This window comes from Aphis gossypii, chromosome 2, assembly GCF_020184175.1.
Source record: "Aphis gossypii isolate Hap1 chromosome 2, ASM2018417v2, whole genome shotgun sequence".
Lineage (NCBI taxonomy): Eukaryota > Metazoa > Arthropoda > Insecta > Hemiptera > Aphididae > Aphis > Aphis gossypii.
The window spans coordinates 85,824,378-85,839,490 of NC_065531.1; the positions used below are offsets into that span (position 1 = coordinate 85,824,378).

Genomic DNA, 15,113 nt, shown 5'->3' on the forward strand with positions numbered 1-15,113 from the left:
CTTTAGATTACTGTGATAAGTCTATTTTTAAAATGGAAAGAATTTTGATGTTTCTAGATTATTAACTAAATTCAATTTTCTATTAGAAATCACACATATCGTTAAGCATTTTTTTTCATTTTTTGTTCCTACCTATACATACACAAACAACACACATTATTATTGTAAATAATTGTTCCGCTTAAAATTAAAAAAAACCGTTTCAAATTTAGATAAACAGCTCAAAAATAGTATACGCTTAATGTGTGTATGAATGTATGATAAACCTAGGCATAATATTTAAAATTATAAATAAGTCGTCCTATCTATTTTCATAGATACCTATCTAGTATCTACTTATTTTAAAAAATTAGGCCTACATATCCTACGCCTACAGGTAACAAAATAATTATTTAAATATTTAGATTTTATTCGATTACTATTTATTAGATTAATTAAAATATAAAGCAGATGACTTACTAATACTTTATTTTAGAAATAGCAAAACTGATTCTGAAATCTGGATGAATTTGAAGAAATGAACTTAGAACTTTTTGTTATCTTTTTAGTTTTAGTAGATTCCTAGGTACTGTTTCTAGATATCTTTAATTATTTTACTAATACAAAAAATAAAAAGATTTAACTATCGAATTTAGATTAAATATTATTATGAATCTATGATTCTATTTTTTATAGTTGACTGTGAAAGTTTATAACTTCATCAGTATTACCACGTTCGTGATATTACCAAATGTCCAATTATAAAAATTTACCTATAACATCTTTTTTGTGGAATTGCACTCCCTATGAGCGCGGCGAACGTAACGCAATGTAAATGATAACAGAAATGATAAAAACAGTATCACAAAAAAAAACAAAAACATTCAAAGGAAGTCCACCTCCACAGTCTTAAAGTTTCCTAACGTTAAGATTTTTCTTATTGTCTCCTTAGTCCTCACTTGAATCATTTTTTGAATGATGCCAATTTCCGTTCCGGCGTGTTTGAGACATACTAAGTGACGAATTTCAAACCAATTTCCAATCTTTTAACACTTAACAATCGTTGTTGACTCAGGTGCAGGTGTATTCCACGCACTGCGTTCGTCATATAATTGAAGAATTGATATATTAATTTTTGGAACATCACACAGGAATAAAACATGTCCGTAATATTATAATCCGAACATAGTCAATCGACATGGAAGATCTACTAATTCAAATATCAAAGGATGCAGCAAATGCAAAGTTAACCACCCTGAGTCAGTCAGCAACAGAAGCATATGGTAGCGTTTTGCATTAATATTCCAAGTCATTTAGCTCGATCTTCTTTGTTCGACTTTTTATACATATTAAATTAATATTAATATGTCACTATTGTAGATGTAGATGAAGTATTTAAAAATGAATTTATTCTCCCATTTCAGTGTTTTTAGAAAAACAACAGGGAACTTTGCGTGATCCGGCTCATGAACTGAGAGCAAAGTGTTTAAATGTTTTTAAACTGGCTTTTGAAACCAGAAAAAGCAAATTAGTGGCACAAGCTTTATGTGGATTAAATGTAAAATGCCTATTTTATAAGTTTAATACTAACTGACTATTACTAAATTCTTATAAATACTAAACATGTCTAGAAAATATTGAGAGACGATCGTTTTCAATCTAATTTTGAGCCAGAAGATGATTCATTATGGTTGCCATCACAGATTTTGCATACAATTAGTTCTATATTAACGCAGTCAGATGATACTCAAATAGATATGTTAAAGGTGATTTTACTTAATATTCATGTATAAATGGGAATATTTATTTAAAATTAATTTATAGGTGTTTTTAAATGTTGCGTGTTCTTCATACTGGACAATGAATGGGCGTATTATAATACAAATACTTACAGTATCCTGTGAAGTATATGAAAATGGAAACCAAGGAATTAGATCTGCTGCACAAGCTGCTGTCAGTCAGACACTACGATATTTTTGCAACTTTCTCGGTAAAATAGGTATCTTATTTCTATCCAAGTCAGTACAAGACTTGGGGTAGTAACTTATAAGAGATATTGTTAAAGGTTCCTTTAAAAATATATTTTTTAGATCTTTTTATAAAATTATCTTTGACTGCAGTAATGTCAATGAACCTCATATATTATATCACTATTTGTATACATTTTTCATTTAATATTTTTATTAACTTAATATAATAGTATTTTAAAAAACAAAATCTCTACTCTAGAAATTAGTATTAATATAGTATTTTACCAATTCTTATATTGTATTCAATTATTTTTTTAAAGTATTGTTAATCATTTGTTTTATTTCCAGATGAAGAATGTGAAGAAATGAATAAAATAAAAGACAATGGGGCTGGTGGAGTATTGTGTTTTAATGAAGCATTACCAATTTTGCAATTTATTGTTAGTAAAATAGATGAGACTCAAAAGTAAATATATTGTTCAACTTTTTATTTATGGCTAAAATCTGAGTTTAATTTATGTTTATCGCGTTAATAGTGGAGACCGTTGCAGTCAAGCTGTTGTATTTTATCTTGAATGTCTTCACACTCTTGTTGCAAGTTTACCTCAAAAAGTACATGATAATCGTCACTTCACTATGTTCTTATGGCAACGGCTATGTCCAGCTATTATAGCCTTTTTAGGATCACCTCGAGTAGATAAAAAAATAGTATCACGAGATGATGACAATGTCACCAAATTTGGTAGAGGGTCTGGTGTCTTAGGAAGTGCTCCTAGCTTCAATAGCAATCAATCTAAAATAATATATAGGTAATAAAAATTGATATATTTATTTTGTTTTTAATAATATAAACTCACATGCTTAAACTATTACTAATTACTAATCATTAACACTACTAATATAAAGCATGCATTTTTATTTTAGTATTGGAAGTCAACTAGTGAGACTGGTTGGATGTGTGAGTTCTCTTAGACCTGTTTTGGAGTCTGTCTTTCATAGAATGCTTTTGTATCCACCGCCTCTCTATAGAATAGATGCTTTAAAAGCTTTAAAAGAGGTAGGTATTTAGATTTATTCTGGAAAAAGAGTAATGTATAAATTATTATTTAATGGATTCATGAACTGAAGTTTTCAATATTTCATATTTTTTTACTGAAATGCAAATTGAATAGGAACAATTTTAAATAAACTTACAAACACCAACATAATCTATTTAAAACTATTATTTAATAAATATTGTCTTTGATTTTTTAAGAATTTAAATCTATTCAAATAACTTGTATCTAATCAAACAAAAATGTAAAATTCTGTGAAGTTTTATTAACTGGTTAGTGATTATTATTTTTTTATTTGAGCAGTATTGTAATCTATCAAACATTGATTAAAATAATTTTTCTTAGTTTTTAACTTTTTCTAAGTAATTAAGTAAGTTATTAAAAGACAAACTATTTTATATTATTTATTTAACATTTAGTAAATTAAATTAAGAATTTTTATTAAAGTTTTATATCAAAAACTTTTAACACTTATACAAAAATGTTTAGTTTTATTATATCAAACTATTATCATTCACTAAAATTTAAAAAGTTTTTAACATGAATTAATATGTAGGTTAACATGTTTCTTTTTTTCTTAATTGTATGGAAAATATTTAAGACATCACAATATTACTTAGTAGTATAATCTGTTGCACAGTTTCCCATTTTTTTCCAAAGCTTCTTAAATAATTTATTTATATGGTTAATGAGTTAAATTTAAACATATTATTAATATATATTCTTTATTTTATATACAACCTTTTATCTACTATGGACTTCTCTTTTGTTGACACTCTTTATATCAAATTTAGAAATGATAATTTGTATGGTCCAAATAATATTCTTGTATCCTTACTTTACAACTATCACTAATCACTAATGAATCCTTCTTTCACTCGTGTTTAAACGCTCCAAGGATGAGATCTTGTTCTGTAATATCCGTTCTTAAGTCAGTTGTCTTTTTCAATGTTAATAACTATAGGCCCATTTCGATTCGTCCCTATTTATCCAAAATTAACAAAATAATAACCTTTACCAACATGAAGTATTGGGCTTCATTGAGCAAAATACCAAACATTTTACTTCTGATAACTGCCTCAGAACCCTTTATTTTTCCTAAATTCAATCCATTTTAGAGTAGCTTGGTAACGTTATCTTAAGTTAGAGCCTGTATTAAACAAATTTTTATCTTATGCCCTTTCATTCTTAAGATCGAGCATCCTACTTACAATTATACCCTGGTCAAAAATACTTTCAAATTTCCTTCTCTTTGTTCTCTATATGTTGACATTAATTCTCAATTAATTTTTTTTCCTTCTTTATACTTCAATAGATGTGTCAAATCTAATTTCTTTAATTTCTTATCGTTTTCCTAAATTTAATCTGTAATTTTTATATATACCTTATCAAAATTGTCATCTAATTTAAATTATAAAAATAAATAAATATATTATAGTTTATAATTTTAACACAAAACATTTAAAGTTATGTCAATCATTTTAAATTCAAACATACATTTCTAGAAAAACACTTCTGAATTTTATTTAAGTTTAATACTTGAGTATATTAATGATTGTAATAACTAAAAAAAAATTAATAAAATTATTCTTATTTCATTAAAATTCAAAATAATTGATTAAAAACAGTAAATTTTATTGTATGTATTCATCATTTAAAACATTTTTAAGTTTTTGACAATTATAAAAATGTAAGCTTGCACCATGAATAGTTGAATGTTAAAATTGTCCCGAGTATTAAAAAAGTTATTAATAAGTATAATAATTGATAATATTTGTATCCATAAAATATATTGTTCTATCTTTTTAATTATATAAAATACATTTTATTTCAGCTATTAAGTAGTCCAAATAGAATAGTGGATTTTGCTGGCCCAATACTTGTGGAGGATGATAAAATGTGTCAACAGAGTGATATGGCATTGACTCGTTTGTTAGTATTTAATAAAATATATTTTTCATGTACCTATAATATAAATGTTTTGTTACAATTTTATTTTATGGTGTAGAGTAATGGATTCTATTGAAGAATGTTCTAAATGTACGGATTGGGAAATAGTTTTTACTAGTGTTTCATGTATACTTTCTCTACTTTCAACCCTTCTTGAATTATCTACTGGAAAAGGGATTAATGATGTGTACACTGACAAAATAAATGAAAAATTCCAGTCTTTAGCTAGTTGCGACTACACGGGACCTTTAGCTTATGAATCAATGAAGAGATTACCAAATATCTATAGAGAACAATTATCTTCTTCTTCTGAGTCATCTATTGGAAATCGAAGTCGTATTAACAGTACAAGCAGTAGTAGTGGAGTTCCCAGTAGTGGTAATACAGAAGGTCCTGAAGGAGGATATCAAAATGATCCACAGGTAACATATGTACAAAACACCAGTCATCAACATTCATTTTTTTTTTTTTTTATTAAGTCTTAAAATATAAAATATAATATTAATTTAATTAATTTAAGTTAATTATTATTATTACTTGTAATTTAGATTGATGAAATGGAAGCAGCGGTTGAGAAAAACCTAAAAGAAGAAGCATTTCATTTAGAATTAGTAACAAAAAAGTTGAATACTTGTAATGTGTTTCAAGTTACTCCTGTAAGTTTTATCTTCCTATTTTTTTTTATATAAAATAATACAAAGTATTCTTTTACTGTCATTCATCAACTATAAGTTCTATTTTTCAGACATTATTTTAAAAATATTTCTGTGTTAATATTAAAAAAGATGATCTAAGCTCTATTTTTTTTTCTGATACTCAATACCATGTGCAAATATTTACTATTATAAATTTTAATTTATATCAAGAATGAAAATATTTTTAATTAAAATTCATTTTTTTAATTTGCCTTAATGTTATGAAGGTACTTGTGCGTTATAGTGACTAACGCATTGCGTGCAATGCACGTCTTTTTAGTACGTTTATAATAATACAAAACTACTCAAAGCTAACGTCAATGTATTTATTGATAATGTTCTTTGTAAAATTATAGGCTATGAGCATGTTGTTTTTAACCCTGTGGCCTATCTTAGGTGGTGTTGCATAACCTAACCTAATCAAGGGATATTTTCGTTTTGAATGTCTGAGCGGGCGAGTGGCAATGCTGGCCCCTAATTAGAATTCACTTACAAAATGCAAGATTAACACACAGCATCGCTATAACCCATTATATTTGGTAGTCACGATAACGCACAAGTACCATTATATATATATAATAGTAATTCAATTAATAATAAAATGTACTATACATTATTACTATTATTAGGAATCTGTAGAAATGTTGGATTTAGAAAGAAAAAATGCTGGTAGTTTTGTCCAGACTCTGGTTAGTTTTTTACCTACATTGCTACCACTTCGAAGTACATTGCAAGTAGATGAAGAGATCCAGAGATTTTCTTCTAGTTTTTGCGAAGGTATAGCATAAAACTTATAAAATATTAAAATTGTGTTTATGATAATAATTCTTATATAGATATAAATTTACAGTCACCTTATTATCTAAATTTATTTATTGTTAAAACACTAGTAATAACCTAATGATCAAATTACTTTATTTTACTATTTAATAATGTTGACAATTTAGAAGAAAATGTATTAATTCAATTACATATTTTATAAAATGTCTTGTTATTTTTTATTTAATTTAGAAATTATACGACAAGATTATAAAAAAAATGGTTCAATAATAATAAATGCTGATGGTGTTTATGTAGCAACAATAATGTCACTATATGTTAATCTGAAATTGATAAATCAAAATTATTATGACGATTCTTCTATACTGCCCATCATGTCTGAAGTAAGTTTAAGACAAATATATTTTACAATATTAATAAGTATGTTAGTTGAATTGCCAACAGTTAAAACTTTGATAAATTGAAACACTAGTATTTATGTTATATTGTTATTAATACTAAAATGTAGTCAATATTTCTTATATTTCAACGTTTTGATCTATAAATGTTTTATATCAAATCCTAATGTAAAATGTTGAGGTTAGAAAATTCAAAATTAATAATATTAAAAAATAAATTGTTTTATATAATATTAAAATTTAAACTTACTAATAACACAATTAATATTTATATTAGAGTTTGTTAATTATGTTGTGATAAATTGTAATTTACTGTACATTATTATTAGTTAGGAAACTTTAAGAAGAAAGGGTTTTATTTGTACAATTGTATCAAAAAAATAGTGCTTTAAATCACAAAACTGTATTGTACACATCATTATTCAAGATGCAATATAACCATTGGGTGGGTTGTTCTACAGGATCAATTTGTTGAAGACATTTTTAGCAGTGGCATGCTGATGTATGTTTCTAGAAGTTGGTTAGCTGAGCTCTATCAACATGTACTCGTTACTAATATTTTGGTATTATCCGGTTACAAGACTCAAGCAACTGGTCATTTGGCGCTAATAGATATATTAACAGGTTCATATGGGGTCTAACTTCATGCTTGATTTAATATACATTTATAATTTTGGCTTGGTTTTGTTTGCAATGCTTTCTTTTATTTTGTTTTGATTTATCTTTTTTAAGTTTTTAACAGATTATTTGAATTTTTTTATAGAATATCTTTTATGAGTATTTCATTTCATTTTGCATTTATATTTTTTTAACATAGCCATGTTATGAACTGTTTTTGTTTGTCCAGCTGGCACAGATATCTGCTTCTAGGCATAAGTTATCACATCATTTTTATTTGTAAAAATAATATTCATTGATTATGGACTATGGTTTATAATCTACTATTATGCATAAGATTCATTATTTAATCAATTTTGAGTTATTTGAAAATGATGAGAAATTATTGTGTGAAAAATTGGTTGTAAATAATGTTTATTAAGTAAACTAAGCTTTTAAATTTTTAAACACATCTATTTCTATTTTTAAAATCACAATCTTTAAAAAATATAGTATAATATTATGAAGTATTTGTATTTAAATTACAGTGTTATATACTTATAAATTAAAATCTCAAATAAAAGTATTGTATTATAATAGTTATTGAACAAAAATTTCAAACTTGGTTTTTGATTTCTTTTGTTACGTTTAATTTTATTAAACTTTTGTTTATAATAATTTAGATATTGATGGCTACAATTCTGAAAATAAAGTCAATTGGTTATTATCAGATTGTCTTCGTCTAGAAAGAACTGTCTGTAGATCAGAAACAAGTCCTGATGCTGATGCAGGTATGATTTTAATAAACGTAAATAAGTTTATTGACTTCTATTTATTTACTTGAAATATAAATTGTAAAATAGAACTAAATATTTAATATAATGTAAAACTGTATCTTGATATTATTATGATCAAACAATTTATTTTTATTAGGTATAAAATTAAGTAGGCGAATCGTTACATGTTGCTGGGATACAATGATGAATGTTTTGGCTGTTCCTCTTGAATTTGATTCGTCCAATGATTCAAAAAATACTCAGGTTAAAAAAATGTTACGAAATGAACTAAACAAAGATTCTATTCGCCAGATGTCAGTTCAACATAGTCTAGATGCCTTACAAAAAGCTGCTACTCTTGCAAATATTTTAGGTGTGTAATGAATACTGTGTAATAAAATACTCATACATTTTGGTAACTGTTTTTAATATTTATACTTAATTAAAGTTATTATTTTATATTTCATATTTATTTCCATTAGGCATGCATAATCGCTGTGAAGGTATATTTGCTCTGCTTGTAAAAGCTTCTTGTGCTCAGAATGGGAACGTGAATTGGTTTTCAGGCATAATTAAAAAGCAACCAAAGTTAATTACATCACATGTTTTGAGTATGGATGTAATGCTCTCACGTGGCTTAGAATTTGGATGTCATGGACAAGAATGTTGGCCACATATTTTCAAGTATATTCAATTTATATAACTTATAATTGAAATATATGTATATACTATCTTGAATGTTAATTTTACAGCTGTGCACTTTATGTTGGATATCTTGAACAAGTATTTTTTAGACAGACTTGTTCATCAGTCTCTGCTTTAAAGATGGTTAAACCCAAGTTATCAAATAGTAATACTGAAAATTTAAACAAAAGTTTTGGTACTTCTGTAGATAGTGATGAAGAAGTTTGGTAAGACATGTATTTTATTTTTCATTTTTTGAATTAAATTATTTTCTATTTTATTAAAATATTATGACTTATTTGTAATATTAATTTAAAATAAAAATGTCTAGTTAATAATGTTTGAAAATCTATACTGTTTTTAATTTTTAGCATGGATGTCTATAGTTTTTTGTCTTCACCAACTTCTCCTAATAATTTGACAGAAACCATATCAACTTTGGTAAACAAAAGTAGAGCAGATATTGAAAACAATGGTATATTGAACCAAGAGTATGCTGCACAAATAGTCTGTATTCTGTCTCAATATGTTGATCGGTATACACTCTAATCTTTATTAAAATTGTTTTATTTTAACACTTAACTCAAACATATTTTAGATTGTTTGAAGACGCCGCATTAAAATTGAACCTGAGAGCTCTTACTGAATTTGTACGTAGTTTATGTGAAACTATTCGACATGAGTTGTTTAAACCACTAGATCAGAAGAAATCTAACAGTACTAACAATGTCACTCTTTTAACACGATTATCTCGACTTATGTTACGATGCATCAAAAGTGGGCGCCCATTGTTTCACATGATAAAAATATGGTCAATTGTTTTGCCATGTCTGATGGAAGTAATGACATTATTTTATTATTTTTATTAATATTAATTAATATTATTTTATTTTATTATTATCTATTTAACAACAATCAAAAGCTATATTTTTTTAAATGTTATATCAGGTATCATGCCATAAAGATTTGACGTTGTCTAAACAAGCTATAGCTTCGATTCATGATACAGTTTTAGCGTTCCTTAACGACCAACCAGAACTTTCTCATTTTCATATCAACGAATCATTGTTTAAGCCTTTTGAAAATCTTTTATGTTTAGAACTATGTGATATAGAAATTCAAGACCAAGTAATTTAATTTTTACTTAGATATTACTCATATATATTAAACATATTAATTTATTATTTTTTCTTAAAAGATTGTCAGTTGCTTATGTGAATTTGTTGAAGCTAACCGTTCAGATATCAGATCAGGTTGGAGACCTTTATTTGGTGCTCTAAAAGTAGTCAATAGCAGTCATTTATCATCTCTGTTAGAGGTATTCAGAGTTTTTCTGAATACTGATGACACATTAGCTTTCTCAAATGCAGCTGTTGATTGTATAGCTTGTCTCATTAAACACGTACGAGGAACTAGTAAGTATTTTATTCTTCATATCATGTAAAATAAAACTGTCATTAAAGTTTTTTTTTTATTCTATTAGATTTTGACAACTCTGATACTAATACTAGACTAGAACTGTGCAAAGCTGCTCTTAAACATTTACAACATTGCAGTTTAATATTAAGATCAATGTATGTTATGCCAGCTTGTCCAAAATTTCATTTACCTAAAAGGTAAGTTATTATTATTTCTTCTTTAAATATCTTGTACATAAAAAATAAAAATGCTTTTTAATTTTTAATCTTTGCTAATTATATTATAATCATGAGTTATGAAATAGTTATTTTTGGTATTTATTTTAAATTTATAATTTATTCAAAATTGAATAGATTTTAAAAAAATTTCTTTACATTACTTCCTTTATATAATATCTGTATTCATTCTTAAAGCATAGTAAAAATTGATTTACAAAAATTTGTCATAAATAAATATTTTGAATTGACCTTAGAACCAAGTCTCTAATTATTATATGTATTTACAATATAAATTAATTAAAACAATATTTTTGAAAATATCTGGTAATTTTTGTTTAAACTTTTATGGTTAAAAAATGTTTGCCTATCTAGAGTATTAAAAAAGTACATAAAATATTATTACTATTAATTTTGGCAATATAGGTACTTAGAATTAAAATATATATTCATAACATCTTCAGAAATATTGTTATTTATTATGAATAAATGGGCTGAGCTTTTTTGTACAGTTAACGAATAAGTAGTAATAGGTATATAATATATATGTTAGAATTACAGAGAAAAAAAGAATATAGATAATAATATATATTAAATACTTCAATCTATTTATGATCGATTTTTGTAATTGAGATTTTGCTATGTTCTGCAATTTTAAGTCTATGATAACAAACCTTGATGTAGTGTCTTCTTGATATTCACATAAATTTTATTTAGAAACCATGTTTTCACTTTGGTTGATAACGATGTGCTTGAAATACAAAATATTCAAAATGAAAACTATAATCAACTATCTATTGAAGATTCAAAAAATGAAGCTATGCTTTTAGAAGAAATAGACCAACCCTGTGGTATACTGAGAGTATGGTACTGTATTGTAGAAGGACTTTGTACTGCAATTACTGGTACAACAGCTATATATCAAAGGCAAAGTCTTGAATTGCTTTTAGACATATTACAGGAATTTCCTGAAACACCAGGTTAAAATTATTTTTGATGCATGACTATTAGTATTTAAATAATAATGAATATTAATAATAAATTACAGGATATATATTTGGTTGTTTCTGCATAAATCGATTACTTCTTCCTACCATACAAACATGGGCAAGAAAGATTGTGTCAACACATGACCTTAGTGACTTACAAAATTTTAAACAGTTGTGTGGAAATTCAACTGATCTTATTGTCAATTACCTTAAAATGGATAAGAATTATGAATTGAAATTTGAAAAAGAAATAACACTTATGATGAAACAACTATTATTTGTTTTAAATGAATTCTGTGTTCAACCCTTAGAAAACATTGTACGCTTAGGATGTGCATGTTTAAGACATTTTGTTTTGGGTGCTGGAGATAACTTCACTACAAACCAATGGGATCTAATCAGCTTTAGTTTACACAGAGCTTGTGCTGTTTCTCTATATCCATTGACCAGAGTATCAATGACTTACAGTCCATTTTCAGATAGTTTTTATGGTGATTTAGCAGCTGGTATTAAAGTTGCTGCGAGGAGAGATAGTACAATAGATGACAATTTGCATTTGAAACAATTATCACAACAGGTAATCTGCTTTTATTTTAAAAAATAAATAAAAATGTATTAACAAACAACCTTATGTAAATCTATTGTAATCTTATGTAATTAAAAAAAAATTATTTAACATAATTATTAAATTAAATACTAAAACAATAAACATAATTCACTGCATCTTTTTATTTGAATGCAACATTATATTTGCATTGGGGTATTAAACAAATAGTGTGATTGCAGATTATGCAGCAATGTGTAAAAACTTGAGAATATTAATACATTTCTTAAAAATACATGCATTTTTAAACTTGAATATTTAGTACAATTAATAGTATAGAACTGCTTGATTAAATCTTGTTATATTAAGCAATTTTGATACTATATTTTATATTAAAATAAATATTATGTTACTATTTAGTAACAATAAATTTATAAATGCTACTTTTAAATCCGTGGTTGAGAACTTTTTTTTTAATTATCTGCAGTCCTCAAAAATCCCTTTACCCTTTCATTAGTTGAAATATGTGATGATTATATTTTATTAATAATAATACTGTGTTCATCATTTGATGATGGCATAGCAACATGCAACTAATCGCAATATTATCTTGATTAATTACAATAGCGTATACTTGAGTATTTAGTCATTGAACTTTTACGATATGCAATAACCTGTTATTATTTGATTTTTCCGCCTCTTATATAAATAATTTAATAAATAAAAATATTAATTTCCTCCCTTCTATGGGCTTCCGTTCACACCCCCATATTGGGAAATATTATTTTAAACAAACAAATTTATATATAGCTTTTATATATTAAATTAGTGAATTATATATTCATTTAATTTTACTTAACCGTTAACTATAATGTTTCAGGTGTTTTTGTTAGATCATCAAAGAGTTAAAAGTGATACAATTGTTGACGATGAAAGAAGTTTTATATTTTTGTTATGCCATCACTGGTGTAATTTAGAAATTGACAACCAATGGCAGAAATCACCAGAACGTGTTCCTTACAAGAATATAGTACTTGGGTTGTTTGTAAATGAAATGCTATTACAAATGATTGGAAATGTGTTAGTAAAGGGTACCAACAAAGCTATTCCGAGGTATTTATTTATAAATATGTCAACAATAATATTTTTCATTATTATTATTGAAATAATTTATGTCATTTAGTTTAGCCAATATTCTTCTCCAGTCGTCTTTGATGACACCAATGGATGAACAATCGTTTAAATCACACAAACAACATATGCCTGGATATTTATCCTCACTCACCGAATGTCAGATTCGTACATTTATATCGTGTTTGAATATGACATATGATATATCATGGGAATTTGATTCAAGGCCCGGTTTAAAATTTCTTATTCAAAAAGTTGCTGGTTTAGAAAAAGCAGCTAATTTATATAAGCAGGCTGGAGGAGCTTGGACGCTCTCATTGGTTGCACTTTTTGAAATATGTATCAATCGTACATCACAGTTGAATTCTGATCAGATTAAACATATTGTTGAAAATAATTCTCCTACTAATGATACTGAAAGTTTTATACTTGAACTCAAACGTATATTTGATGATGCCTGTCAAAAATATGTTGAAATAGTTATGGATAAAAGTGGTACACATTGCGCTATTGATAGGGCAGGAGATAAACCAGTATTTTTTTTTGTTGCACAAAATGATGATATTTTTGAAACTACTGAAAAACCTGCTGCTTTTAAATTTGAAGATTTTAAAAAGATTTATCCAAACGCACCATTAACATCTAAAAGTGAAGATAGTGGAAGTGATGATGACGATGATGCTGTGTATGCAATAGCAAGTTGTAAAAATTTAGATAATTTAATTGAAGAATATAAAAAAAGAAAACATGCTAATTCTATGCCAGGACAACCCGATTCTGTTGAAAAAAATGAAGAAAATTTACCAGCAGAAATCGAAGAACAAAGGCAAACCAGTATGAATAAGGTATTATTTTATAAAATATTTTAATAAAATCTTTGATGTTGGATTACTTAATTATAAACCTCTGATATAAATGTTATAATTAATTTCTAGGACAGTGAAGTGCACGAGTCAGTTTGGTCTGAAATGTTAATCTCAGTTTTCGATTTATTGGCGCAATTAGATGATGACTCGTTTAAGTTATTATTACCAGTTTTATTCAATGGAGTAAGAGTTTTGACAGAATCTGCTACTAGGCCTCTGTTGAAACACATTCTTGGGGAATTTTACCAAAGGGTAGCTTTCATTTACGGATTTGGTCCATAGTAATTATCTACTTGTCAAACTATTGATGTGTTTTGGTAAGTTTAAGAACTGCTGATTTTTATTGGGAGTCTTATAGGATCAGAGACTGAATATTTCTTTTAATTAATTAAGTAATATATATCTTAACTTTTAAGCTAAAAAAATATTTATAAAACAAATTTATTATATTAAAAATTATATCTGAAAAACATTTAAATACTTATATAATATGAACTATCATTTCTTTAAGAGTTTGTTTATTCTATTGATATGTATTATGTATTATTTATAGTATATTATTTTGAGAAATTACGCTGATATTATAAATTAATAACTTTCCTAATAAATGAATAAAAACCTTTTAACTACTTAACTTTATGAAATCCTAAAATATTGTTATACATACATGTAATATTTATTACAATATACTATTATACAATAAATAAAAACTTTAAATTTTCAGTACTTGTTTGTTTTTACCCTGCCTCCTGGTGACTATTGTACTTGAATATTTTATTCATATAGTTAAAAATTTTTAATAAAATAACAGATAATATTGTATTGTTTACCATTAATAGTAGGTTATAAATTATAATTAATATTTCATAATTAAACATAAGTAAACTCAACAAAATAAGACAATTTCTCTAATCTTAAAGATTACTTAATTTTACAGTTTAACACATATGTTTTTTTTTGTAAAAATTAAATTTCAAAATTTAACATGTACGGTATAATTTTACAAATACACAATATAGCGATAAGATGACAACATACAAACATGATTATTTATACAATTTCAAA

The 15,113-nt window shown here is 26.0% G+C and overlaps 2 protein-coding genes across 3 annotated transcripts in view; one reads left to right on the forward strand and one right to left on the reverse strand.

The window, feature by feature from the left end:
* LOC114119659 (protein pinocchio) overlaps positions 1 to 1,029 on the reverse strand; it is a 35,150-nt gene extending 34,121 nt beyond the window's left edge. The window contains exon 1 of the mRNA XM_050201098.1: positions 939 to 1,029. Within this exon, the coding sequence (XP_050057055.1) occupies positions 939 to 990 (52 nt within the window). The 5' untranslated portion in view covers positions 991 to 1,029. The remainder of the gene's footprint in view (positions 1 to 938) is intronic.
* LOC114119185 (brefeldin A-inhibited guanine nucleotide-exchange protein 3) lies at positions 848 to 14,771 on the forward strand. 2 transcript variants are annotated; one of them, XM_027980680.2, is made up of 27 exons: positions 848 to 1,262; positions 1,404 to 1,537; positions 1,611 to 1,745; positions 1,804 to 1,978; positions 2,298 to 2,415; positions 2,486 to 2,758; positions 2,874 to 3,006; positions 4,839 to 4,936; positions 5,013 to 5,376; positions 5,503 to 5,610; positions 6,279 to 6,426; positions 6,661 to 6,812; positions 7,289 to 7,451; positions 8,108 to 8,215; positions 8,358 to 8,573; positions 8,683 to 8,884; positions 8,953 to 9,111; positions 9,256 to 9,420; positions 9,483 to 9,723; positions 9,833 to 10,012; positions 10,083 to 10,299; positions 10,368 to 10,500; positions 11,236 to 11,498; positions 11,567 to 12,084; positions 12,932 to 13,164; positions 13,235 to 14,027; positions 14,118 to 14,771. In XM_027980680.2, exons 1-27 carry the CDS (start codon positions 1,178 to 1,180, stop codon positions 14,328 to 14,330), a joined length of 5,727 nt encoding a protein of 1,908 aa, XP_027836481.2. In that variant the 5' UTR covers positions 848 to 1,177; the 3' UTR covers positions 14,331 to 14,771. The 2 variants fall into 2 exon arrangements, with proteins under 2 accessions (XP_027836481.2, XP_027836489.2); XM_027980688.2 differs by having other exon boundaries at positions 1,804 to 1,969.
* The last annotated feature ends 342 nt before the right edge of the window (positions 14,772 to 15,113 follow it).

Bases quoted from the DNA above. Each gene is read 5' to 3' on its own strand.
- LOC114119185 (XM_027980680.2), top strand. From the start codon at position 1,178: ATGGAAGATCTACTAATTCAAATATCAAAGGATGCAGCAAATGCAAAG. The intron at 1,746-1,803 runs GTGATTTTACTT...ATTAATTTATAG, and splicing joins CTCAAATAGATATGTTAAAG to GTGTTTTTAAATGTTGCGTG. The intron at 8,216-8,357 runs GTATGATTTTAA...TATTTTTATTAG, and splicing joins AAGTCCTGATGCTGATGCAG to GTATAAAATTAAGTAGGCGA.